Consider the following 12663-nt stretch of genomic DNA (forward strand, 5'->3'; position numbering starts at 1 on the left):
TTTTTAACACCATACCCAAAAATAAACCTAAAATGTATTAAAGATAAATATAAAACTATAAAACTCTTAGAGGAAAACAGGCAGAACACTCTTTGACAAAATTGCAGTGATATCTCTTCTGAGCTGCCTCCTAGAATAATGGAAATAAAAACAAAAATAAACAAATGGGCCTAATTAAACTCAATAGCTTTTGCACAGCAAAGTGAAAGTGAAAGTGAAATCGCTCAGTCATGTCCAACTCTTTGTGACCCCATGGACTGTAGCCTACCAGACTCCTCCCTCCATGGGATTCTCCAGGCAAGAGTACTGGAGTGGGTTGCCATTTCCTTCTCCAGGGGATCTTCCCAACCCAGGATCAAACCCAGGTCTCCTGCATTCCAGGCAGATGCTTTAACCTCTGAGCCACCAGGGAAGCCCTTTGCACAGCAAAGGAAACCATAAAAAATGAAAAACAACCCACAGAATGGGAGAAAAATTTGCAATGATATTACCAAAGGGATTAATATCCAAAATCTACAATGAAGCTCAAGATTTAAAAAAAAAAAAAAAGGCAGAAAACCTAACTAGAAATTGCTATAAAGAAAATATAGATGGCCAAGAGTCACATGTAAAAATGCTCAACCTTGCTAATAATTAGAGAAAATCAAAATTATAATGAGGTATCACTTCATACCTGTTGGAATGGCTATCATCAAAATATCAGCAAAAAATAAACATTAAATAACCTCCAATTAAAATAAATAAATTTATATTTTAAAAAAGAAGGTATGGAGAAAAGAGAACCTTTCTACAATGTTGAAAGGAATGTAAATTGGTAGGGCCACTATAGAGAACAATATGGGGAGGTTCCTTAGAGATGGAGCTGCAATGTGGTCCAGAGGCAAAACTCCTGGGAGTATATCCAGAGTAAAACATGGTTAAAAAAGATACATACACCCCCAATGTTCATTGCAATGCTGTTTACAATAGCCAAGATATGGAAACAACCTAAATATCCATTAACAGAGGAATGATAAAAGAAATGGTAGTACATATATACAATGGAATATTGCTCAACCATTAAAAAGAATGAGATAATGTCATTGGCAGCAACATGGATGGACCTGGAGATTATCATACTCAGTTCAGTTCAATTCAGTTGCTCGGTTGTGTCCGACTCTTTGTGACCTCATGGACTGCAGCACGCCAGGTCTCCCTTTCCATCGCCAACTCCCAGAGTTTACTCAAACTCATGTCCATTGAGTCGGTGATGCCATCCAACCGTCTCATCCTCTGTCATCCCTTTCTCCTGGCTCCAATCTTTCCCAACATCAAGGTCTTTTCAAATGAGTCAGTTCTTCGCATCAGGTGGCCAAAATATTGGAGTTTCCGCTTCACCATCAGTCCTTCCCATGAATATTCAGGACTGATTTCCTTTAGGATGGACTGGTTGGATCTCCTTGCAGTCCAAGGGACTCTGAAGAGTCCTCTCCAACACCACAGTTCAAAAGCATCAATTCTTTAATGCTCAGCTTTCTTTATAGTCCAACTCTCACATCCATACATGACTACTGGAAAAACCATAGCTTTGACTAGACGGACTTTGTTGACAAAGTGAAGCTAAGTGAAACAAGTCAGGTGAAGACACATATAATATGATAGTATTTATATGCAGAATCTTAAAACATGATACAAATAAACTTATTTACAAAACAGAACAGATTCACAGATTTAGAGAATGAATTTATGGTTACTGGGGAAAGAATTGGGAGGAGGGATAGACTGAGAGTTTGGGATTGACATGTATATACTATAACCAAGAAAGACCTACTGTATAGCACATGGGATGCTGCTCAATATTCTGTAATAAATGGGAAAAGAATTAGAAAATGAATAGATACATATATATATATCTACATATATATATATAACTGAATCACTTTGCTGTACACCCGAATTTAACACAGTATTGTTAATCCACTATGCTCCAATATAAAATAGAAATTTAAAAATCTACAGCAAAATAATTAACAACCTCTATCAATAAACAAATAAATATTTTTTAATCCTCTGATTAATGCTTCAATTTTTAAAATCTATTTTGGAGATATAATTTAAAAACACAGGAATATATACACAAAAATATCACTACAATGCTATCAAATAAAAATTTAAAAATTTTTCCATAGTAAGAGAAATATAAAGTAAATTAAGATCATTACTGTATTATACAATAATTTGTAAAAGCTAAATACACATATAAAGAATATAGAAAGAAATGAGAAAATTCTAAAAGTTTAGAGAAAATACAGAAGAGAAAATTGTGTGCATGTATGTGTGTAGTCTCATCGAGGAAAACTGCAAAATTTTCTACAAAATTACTATGAACAAAAATTGTTAAAACAGCCCTTGGGTGGAATATAGGCGACTTTTATATCCTTACTTATAAGATTCACTGATTTTTTAATAACATGTTGTTTAGTTTCCATGTAATCATTTTTTTTCTTATTTCTTTTCTGTGGTGGGTTTCCAGTTTCATGCCATTGTGATCTGAAAAGATAGCTGAAATATTTTCCATATTCTTAAATTTGTTGAGAATCATCTTGTGTCCCTGTATGTGGTCAGTCCTAGAGACTGTTCCATGTGCACTTGGAAAGAATGTGTATTCTGTTTTTTTTTTTTTTTAATGTAATACCCTATATATATCAAGAAGACTTAACTGTTCTATTGTATCATTTAATTTCTCTATTGTCTTATTAATCTTCTGTTTATAAAATCTGTCCACTGATGTAAGTTGGGTGTTAAAATCTTGCACTTAGTTATGTCTGGCTCTGTGCAACCCAATGGACTGTAGACAGCTTGGCTCCTCTGTCCATGGAATTTCCTAGGCAAAATCACTGGAGTGGGTTGCCCTTTTCTACTCCAGGGGATCTTCCCAACCCAGAGACTGAACCCATATCTCTCGAGTCTCTGGCATTGGCAGGCAGATTCTCTACCACTGCACCACCTTTATATCTGTTAGTGTTTGTTTTATGTATTTGGATGCAAAATGATTCAGTTATACCCCTAAAATGTGCATATTTGTTGATGAGTATAATACACTCTTCTTGCATTTATTCTTTTATAATATTATTTTGTATTTTTCTTTATGGCCTTTGTTTAAAGTCTATTTTTTTCTCGTATGAGTACTGTTACACCCACTTTCCTCTAATTTCCATTTGAATGAAATGTCTTTTTCATCTTCTCACTTTCAGCCTATGTCTGTCATTTGCACTGAATATTCTCTTCTAGGCAGCTAGACTCCTGTGTGTGTTTCTAATCCAGTCTTCCACTCTGTCTTTTGATTGGAGCATTTAAGCCATTGACATAAGGTAGTTATCAATAGATATGTATTTATTGCCATTTTAAACCTAATTTTCCCATTGATTCTGTGTTTCTTTGTTGATTTCTTCTTTGTTCCTTTCTTTTTCTTTTTGTTCTTCCTTTTGTTGTTTGATTAGTTCCTTTTGTATTAATTATGCTTGTGTTCTCTGTTTTTTGGTTTTTGTGAAACTATTGTATGTTTGTGATTATCTTGTTTTTCAAGTATGTTAACATTTTTCTATATCTAACTGCTTTAGACTGACTTTCTTATAGGCTCAAATGCATTGTAAAAATATCTGCATTTTGCTATTCTCCTTCTTCACACTTTTTGACTTTGTTGTCCTCTTTTACATCTTCATATTTACCCTTTTGCTGTTCACTGCGTTCACAAAAAAATTTTTATTTATTTATTTTTTTAATCTGTATACTGGTTTACTTAAGTAATTTCCTTTTCAATTCTCATTTTCTCTTTTCTATGGATTCTTATTTCTTACCTATTTTGGAAATATCTTTCAATATTTCCTTTATGATAGGGTTCATTTAATTTAGTTCTTTTAGTTTTTCCTGTCTCAGAAATTCTTTATCTCTCCTTCTATTCTAAGTGATAATCTTTCTGGAAAGGGTATCTTATGTTGCAGATTTTTCTCTTTCAAGATTGTGAATGTATCCTGCTACTCCCTTTTGGCCTGCAATATTCTTATAGGGAAACCAGCTGATTGCCTTAAGGAGATTTCCTTGCAATCAAATTTTATTTTTCTCTCCTTGTCTTCAGCATCCTCTCTTTACATTTAACTTTTGCTTCCCTGGTGGCTCAGACAGAAAAGAATCTGCTTGCAATTCAGGAGACCTGGGTTTGATCCCTGGGGTGGGAAGATCTCCTGGAGAAGGGAATGGCAACCCACTCCAGTATTCTTGCCTGGAGAATTCCATGGACAGAACAACCCAGTGGGCTACAGTCTATGGGGTTGCAAAGAATTGGAAATGATTGAGCAACTAACGCTTTGACTTTCTTTCTTTGCCACTTTATAGTATGTCTGGTGTAAGTCTGCTTGGGTTCATATTGTCTGGGAATCACTATTCTTCCTGTATCTGGATATCTGTTTCCTTTTTTTTTTCTTTTTTTTGCTTTTCTTGTTTTTTGTTTTTTTTTTTTTTCTTTTGCTTCCCTGGCAATCCACTCCAGTACTATTGCCTGCAAAATCCCATGGACAGAGGAGCATGGTAGGCTACAGTCCATGGGGTCGCAAAGAGTCAGACACGACTGAGCAACTTCACTTCACTTCACTTCACTTCAGTAGTTCAGCTAGTAAAGAATCTGCCTGCAATGTGGTAGACCTGGGTTCAATCCTGGAGTTGGGATGATCCCCTGGAGAAGGGAAAGGCTACCCACTCCAGTATTCTGGCCTGGAGAATCCCATGGACTGTATACTCCATGGGGTCACAAAGAGTTAGACATGACTGAGCGACTTTCACTTCACTTCACTTCTTTAGGTTTGGAAAGTTTTCAGTCATAATTTCTTCAAGTATATTTTTTGATCTCCTTTACTTTTACTTCTTTTGTTGGAATTTATTCATCACTTATACATTTTGTATTATTCAATCTGCTGTTCATTGTTTCTAGCTCAGCTTTTGCCTCAGCAAATGACATTTCTAATTTTTCCTGGTTTTTTATAGTTTCTAGTTTCTTTATATAATAATCTGAATTTTTATTGATAGCCTTTCATTGTCTCCTTTTTGCACTCTGTGTCTATCAGGCTGAAGAGGTCTGTTTCACTGTTCTTTTAGATGAGTTTTCTTGGTCTTTTAGCTGGGAGTTGTTCCTCTACTTCCTTTTATCTATGTTTCTCTTACTTTGTGAGTTTAGGAGAAACAATTATCTACCATGGTCTTAGAAGGCTATTTGATGTGGTAGCATCCCTGTGTAGCCTGAATGGCTTTGATATTGTTGATGCCAATGCTGTTCTTAGTATGGATGACTGCTGCTTCTTTCCTCAGTGTGTCCTGGCTTTTATCCCCTTGATATGCAGTGTGACTTGTCTTACAGTGATCAGAACCTGCCCTGCATGTTAAGCAGTGCCTCCTCTTTTCCCTGTGGCTGTCACAGCCGTATCAGGGGTAGGGTCTGCACCTTAGTTGTTGCAGTAGGAACCCCTCATCTGTTCCTGAGCTGCACTGTGAAGTAGGTGGTGTTTCAGTGCTCCCACTGGGAGGGGAGCCACCAAGTATTCCTCCACCAGAGCTGTCCATCAGGGACTGCACTCCATTGTGTCATCTGTCTCCCATTGTGCAGGGTCACACAGTACACTGTTTCAGCACTGCTCTCAGCCCTGCCTCAACCATGGAAAAGCTGACAATTTGCTCTAGTGTCCTTCAGGCATTGTGTTTTTACAAGGCAACCAGTGTGGATCCGCTGGATAAGTGACTGATAAATTTTAGTAGATGAGACAGAGGGAGCTGTGGGTAAGGAAATCCCAAGCTTCTGCCTTGTACATCCAGATAGATAATGGTGCAACTTACTCAGAAAAGGAATATAGCAGGAGGGATACATTTTCAGATGAGTGAAAGTGAAAGTCAGTCAGTGGTGTCCGACTCTTTGCAACCCCATAGACTATAGAGTCCACGGAATTCTGCAGGCCAGAATACTGGAGTGGATAGCCTTTCCCTTCTCCAGGGGATCTTCCCAATCCAGAGATCAAACCCAGGGCTTCCACACTGCAGGCAAATTCTTCACCAGCAGAGCCACAAGAAGCTGAAGTTCTATGAAGACCTACAAGAACTTCTGGAACTAACACTCAAAAAGAAAATGTCCTTTTCATCATAGGGGACTGGAATGCAAAAGTAGGAAGTCAAGAGATACCTGAAGTAACGGGCAAGTCTGGCCTTGGAATACAAAATGAAGCAGGGCAAAGGCTAATAGAGTTTGGCCAAGAGAAAGCACTGATCATAGCAAACACCCTCTTCCAACAACACGAGAGACGACTCTACACATGGACACCACCAGATGGTCAATACCAAAATAAAATTGATTATATTCTTTTCAGCTGAAAATGGAGAAGCTCTAAAGAGTCAACATTGCAAAATTCAGACTTAAACAGAAAAAAGTAGGGAAAACCACTAGGTAATTCAGGTATGACCTAAGTCAAATCCCTTACAATTATACAGTGGAAATGACAAGTAGGTTCAAGGGATTTCATCTGATTGACAGAGTGCCTAAAGAATTATGGATGGTGGTTCATAACGTTGTACAGGAGGCGGTGATCAAGACCATTTCCAAGAAAAAAAAAAAAATGAGAAAAGGCAAAATGGTTGTCTGAGGAGGCCTTACAAATAGCTGAGAAAAGAAAGCAAAGGGAAAAAGGAAAGATATACCCATGTGAATGCAGAGTTCCAAAGAACAGCAAGGAGAGATAAGAAAGCCTTCCTTGTGATCAATGTAAAGAAATAGAGGAAAACAGAGTGAGAAAGAATAGAGATCTCTTCAAGAACATTAGAGATACTAAGGAAACATTTCACACAAAGATGGGCACAATTAAGGACAGAAATGGTATCAATCTAACAGGTAGAAGATACTAGAACAGATGGCAAGAATGCACAGAGGAACTATACAAAAGGGATCTTAATGACCTGGATAGCCACAGTGGTGTGATAATTCACCTAGAGCCAGACATCCTGGAATGCAAAATCAGGTGGGCCTTAGGAAGCATCACTACAAACAAAGCTACTGGAGGTGATGTAATTGTAGTCGAGATATTTCAAATCCTAAAAGATGATGCTGTGAAAGTGCTGCACTTAATATGTCAGCAAATTTAGAAAACTCAGCAGTGGCCACATGACTGGAAAAGGTCAGTTTTCATCCCAATCCCAAAGAAAGGCAATGCCAAAGAATGTTCAAACTACCGCACAATTACACTCATCTCACACACTAGTAAAGTAATGCTCAAAATTCTCTAAGCAAAGCTTCAACAGTATGTGAAGCGAGAACTTCAAGATGTTCAAGCTGGATTTAGAAAAGACAGAGGAACCAGAGATCAAATTGCCAGCATCTGTTGGATCATAGAAAAAGCAAGAACACTCCAGAAAAACATCTGCTTTATTGACTATGCCAAAGCCTTTGACTGTGTGGATCACAACAAACTGTGGAACATTCTTAAAGAGATGAGAATACCAGACCACCTTACCTGCCAGCTGACAAATCTATATGTAGGTCAAGAAGCAACAGTTAGAACTGGACATGGAACAACAGTCTGGTTCCAAATTGAGAAAGGAGTACATCAAGGCTGTATATTGTCACTCTGCTTATTTAACTTATATGCAGAGTTCAGTTCAGTTCAGTCGCTCCATTGTGTCCAACTCTTTGCGACCCCATGAATCGCAGCACGCCAGGCCTCCCTGTCCATCACCATTTCCTGGAGTTCACTCAGACTCACGTCCATTGAGTCCGTGATGCCATCCAGCCATCTCATCCTCGGTTGTCCCCTTCTCCTCCTGCCCTCAATCCCTCCCAGCATCAGAGTCTTTCCCAATGAGTCAACACTTCGCATGAGGTGGCCAAAGTACTGGAGCTTCAGCTTTAGCATCATTCCTTCCAAAGAAATCCCTGGGTTGATCTCCTTCAGAATGGACTGGTTGGATCTCCTTGCAGTCCAAGGGACTCTCAAGAGTCTTTTCCAACACCACAGTTCAAAAGCATCAATTCTTCGGCGCTCAGCCTTCTTCGCAGTCCAACTCACATCCATACATGACCACAGGAAAAACCATAGCCTTGACTAGACGGACCTTAGTTGGCAAAGTAATGTCTCTGCTTTTGCAGAGTACATCATGGTAAATGCTGGGCTGGATGAAGCACAAGCTGGAAGCACAAGGAGAAATATCAGTAACCTAGGTTATGCAGATGATACCACCTTTATGGCAGAAAGCAAAGAAAAATTAAAGAGCCTCTTGATAAAAGTGAAAGAGAAGAGTGAGAAAGCTGGCTTAAAACTCAACATTCAAAAAACTAAGATCATGGCATCCAGTCGCATCACTTCATGGCAAATAGATGGGGAAACAATGGAAACAGTGGCAGACTTTATTTTCTTGGGCTCCAAAATCACTGCAGATAGTGACTGGAGCCATGAAATTGAAAGAAGCTTGCTCCTTGGAAGAAAAGCTATGACCAACCTAGACAGCATATTAAGAAGCAGAGACATTACTTTGCAGACAAAGATCCGTCTAGTCAAAACTATGTTTTTTTCCAGTAGTCATGTATGGATGTGAGAGTTGGACTATAAAGATAACTGAGCACCAAAGAATTGATGCTTTTGAGCTGTGTGTTGGAGAAGACTCTTGGACTGCAAGGAGATCCAACCAGTCTATCCTAAAGGAAATCAGTCCTGAATATTCTTTGGAAGTACTGATGCTGAGGCTGAAGCTGCAATATTTTGGTCATGCGATGCGAAGAATTGACTCATTTAAAAAGATGCTGATACTGGGAAAGATTGAAAGCAGGAGGAGAAGGGGACAACAGAGGATGAGATGATTGAATGGCATCACCGATTCGATGGACATGAGTTGAGCAAGCTCTGGGAGTTGGTGATGGACAGGGAAGCCTGGCATGCTGTAGTCCATGGGATTGCAAAGAGTTGGACACAACTGAGTCACTGAACTAACTAATTAGTAGAGTTTGAAGTGCTTATTGGACAACTACATGTAATGAGTTTTTGCATTAAGTTCAGGAATTTAGCAGAAAGACATTGACTGGAGCAGATTGTAATATATCAGCTTCATGATAGTAAATGGATCAAAGTGGGACTCCATGAAATTGTTCAGAAAAAGTCTTATGGGCCTACTTTGAACTTCTATCCACATTTTGCTTCCAAATATAATTATTAATGATATTTTTCTTTTATACTTTGATTTTACCTTTTGAGATTAATGGTCTCATTTTCTTATTCTATAGATAACTGATATAAATGCATGCCCTTTATAAGTAATAGTAATAGATATAAGGTTTGTGGGGTTTTTTTTTTCCTTTTCACAGGAATTCACATTGCAAAATATGACAGTACTAGCAGTTCAAGACTTGTCTTTGAATTTATATGAGGGGCAAATCACTGTCCTTCTCGGTCATAATGGAGCAGGGAAGACTACTACCTTATCTGTCCTCACAGGTAAATATTCATGGTTATTTTGACACACAGATACTGTGGATTAAGCTTTGAAGCTTTTGTGTACTCTTCTTGACGTTGACATTGTTATTTAAATGATACGTATGGCTGTTTATTAATCTGCTTTCTTTATAAAGTGTAAAATCATTTATTATTGAGCTTAAAAATCAATGTTTATTTTTGTTTCTCAGGTACATCCTACTTCTCACTTTTTAGTGCACCATCGTCATTGGTCAATGCAAAGACTAGAGAGCCTTTCTACTTTCACTTATCTATACCTTTAAATTTCCTTTTACATTACTTTCTTCTGTTCCCCTGCTCCCTTCATAGGAAACCATCCTAATTTGTTCGATGTACATTGTTTCATTGTATAATGTGTATTATATATTCTTATGAATATACTTTTATATTTAATAAGAAAATTTCTACTCACATCCAAGTTGAAAGATTTTTAGTGACCACCCTTACACCCACTGACTAGATTTTACCATTTTACCATTTTATATATTTGTCACAGATCTATTGATTCCATTTTTAGGCATCTGAAAATTAATTTTAGACATTAAGATGCTTCCTGATAAATAATTTAGAATGCATATCATTAACTAGAATTTGTCTTTTTTTTTAGTTTTTTCTTTTTTAAATTTTAAATTCTTTAATTCTTACATGCGTTCCCAAACATGAACCCCCCTCCCACCTCCCTCCCCATAACATCTCTCCAAATTTTAATTAAAAAATGCTTAAATTTTAAGTATTCATTTGCTGCATTTTGACATATGCATACTTCTGAATAATCCTGTTGCCTATTAAGATAGATGACTTCACTATTATCCCAGAAAGTGTTCTCATTACTCAAGTGATTCAGTAAATTACAGATGAGGCAAAACTTTACTCATACCATTAGTATACATTAATATGCCACATATTTGGGTAAAAACTAAGAATGCAGTGTTGAGCAGAAAGTCCTTCCCTTCAAAGATCTTATAGTTGAGCAAGGATTTGATAAGTAAATAGGAATTTTATAACATCTCGAGAAGTAAAAAATAAAGCTTGAGTGTTGGGTGTTGTCCTGTCACCTTGATGTAATACTGCGGGCAAGGTCTACGAGCAAAGGGGAAATAAAATCTAATTTGAGATTGGTACAAGGTGTAATGAATCATAAAAGAAAGGGGAGATGCATATTCTAAGAATATTCAGGGCCAGGAAGTAAGAAAATAGGGAATATTATATGGCTAGAGAACAGATAGAGAATAGGAATGACCAAAATGATACCAGAGTGTCAAGTGAAAGGTTGGAGCAAGGATGAATTTCCCAGTTTAGGTCAACTATAAGTAGCCTTATCTTTGAGGAAAGAAATGATGTAAAACAACAATTCTTTGTTAGCTTCTATCTTTGAAATACTTCTGAAACTTAGTTAAAGCTCTTAATCATTACTTCCTAATTAATTCCACATAATTATTAGTGAATATTGTTATTGTTGTCTTCAGTATAAAATCAACTGCCACTTATTAAATATTTTTATATATTTCATCTTAGAACATATTCCATGCTTTACATTTTGTGACAGTGGTCCCCGAAGATAATCGTCTCCTTGCCATGTCTTCTGGCCAGGTCTATGCCCAACATGTAGTGTAGAGAAGCTGATGTATTGGGCACAGACCTGGCCAGAAAGACAACAATAAATCCCTGGGGTCTGCTTGGTGTGGTGGGCTGCTCCAGCCAAGGTGGCTTCCACTTTCTGCTTGGGAGGAAAAAGGTGGGGGCCCTGACCCTTGTGAGGAGGCAGGGCAGTGAAGTGGTCTGTCTCTTTCTCACTGAAAAGTCAAGCGTGATTCAATTCAGAACTTCAGCAGACCTTGTTTAATTAGTTTTTGTTTACTTACCAAAAAAATAAAAAACCCACAGAACCAAATCCTAAATGACTAAATAAATCCTAAATAAAAATGGATTTGCTCCACAATATTTCTTAGGAAGATCAAGAACCAGCAATCCAGATACCCTAAAGGTCCCAAGTGTCATGGGCAAGTAGGGTTTTTCCTGGTAAGATGGATCCCTGCATGGGGTTGGATAGTTCTGTGCCAAGAAGCTTGTTGGGGTGTGTGACACCTATATATATATATATTTTATATATATATAATGAGATAATCCTGGATTATCTGGCTGAATCCTAAATGAAATCTCTAGTGTCCTCATAAGTGAAAGACAGAGGGAGATTGTAGATAGGCAGAAGAATAGAAGACAAGAAGAGAGTAGGCAAGGTGATGTTGGACCCAGATAACCAGAGTGTTGCTTCACAGGATAAGAAATATTAGCAGCCACCACAATCCAAAAAAGACAAGAAATGGATTTTTCCCTCAGAGTCTCTGTAGAGAGTGAGGCCCTGCTGACACTTCAGTTTCACCCCAGTGATACTGATTTCAGACTTCCAGTCTCCAGAACTGTAATGGAATAACTTTCTTTTGTTTTAACACTAACTCTGTGGTAATTTGCTACAGCAGCCATTGGAAACCAATGCATTTGATATCTCAGAACATATATTATGCACTTCCTAATGTGTATATGCACATTCCCTTTTCCTTACCAGGAATGCCTAAACCACCACTTCCCTTTTGAAATTTTCTACTCATTCATGAAGATTCAGCTCAAAAGCTACTTCCTGATCCCATCAACCAGAATTAATCATCCTTACCTCTGTTTGGTAACTATGTCCCAAGGGATTAGAGTAATTTCTTCCACAGTAAGTGTTAGGTAAAAGACGACCAGGACACCAAAAAGAGTGTCTAACAGGCTTTAATGGGGAAGCACTCCGGGGCGGGTTCTGGGACCTGAACGAGGCGGGTCAAGGAAATCCGCGCCCAGACCGTGTTGGAGGTGGCTTATGTGTGTTCGTTGTAAGGGATGGTCAGGTTAATGGACCGGGGTTCGGATAGGTTGCCAGGCCGAGGCGTCGCGGGCTGATAGGTCCTTCTACGTGGCTGGGGTGGGGCGGCTTTAGCTGGTGAAGTGTGCTGTCATTGGTCCCCAGGATCTGGGAGGCTCCTTCCATTAGGGACTTCCCCCACCGGCGAGGGCGAGAAGGGCTGGCCCATCATGGCCCCGGGGTCTGGCCTTACAGTGTTTTCAATAAATACTTGCAGAATGAATTAATTGTATGATGTATCACAGTTGTTGAGAC

The 12663-nt window shown here is 38.2% G+C and overlaps 1 protein-coding gene across 1 annotated transcript in view; it reads left to right on the top strand.

Annotated features, from left to right (window-relative positions):
- The window catches only part of LOC102180560 (ATP-binding cassette sub-family A member 3-like), a 268750-nt gene that overhangs the window by 122881 nt on the left and 133206 nt on the right, over positions 1-12663 (top strand). Inside the window, exon 11 of the mRNA XM_018039865.1 lies at positions 9362-9491. Coding sequence (XP_017895354.1) covers positions 9362-9491 — 130 coding nt within the window. The remainder of the gene's footprint in view (positions 1-9361; positions 9492-12663) is intronic.

This window comes from Capra hircus, chromosome 25 (genome assembly GCF_001704415.2).
Source record: "Capra hircus breed San Clemente chromosome 25, ASM170441v1, whole genome shotgun sequence".
Lineage (NCBI taxonomy): Eukaryota > Metazoa > Chordata > Mammalia > Artiodactyla > Bovidae > Capra > Capra hircus.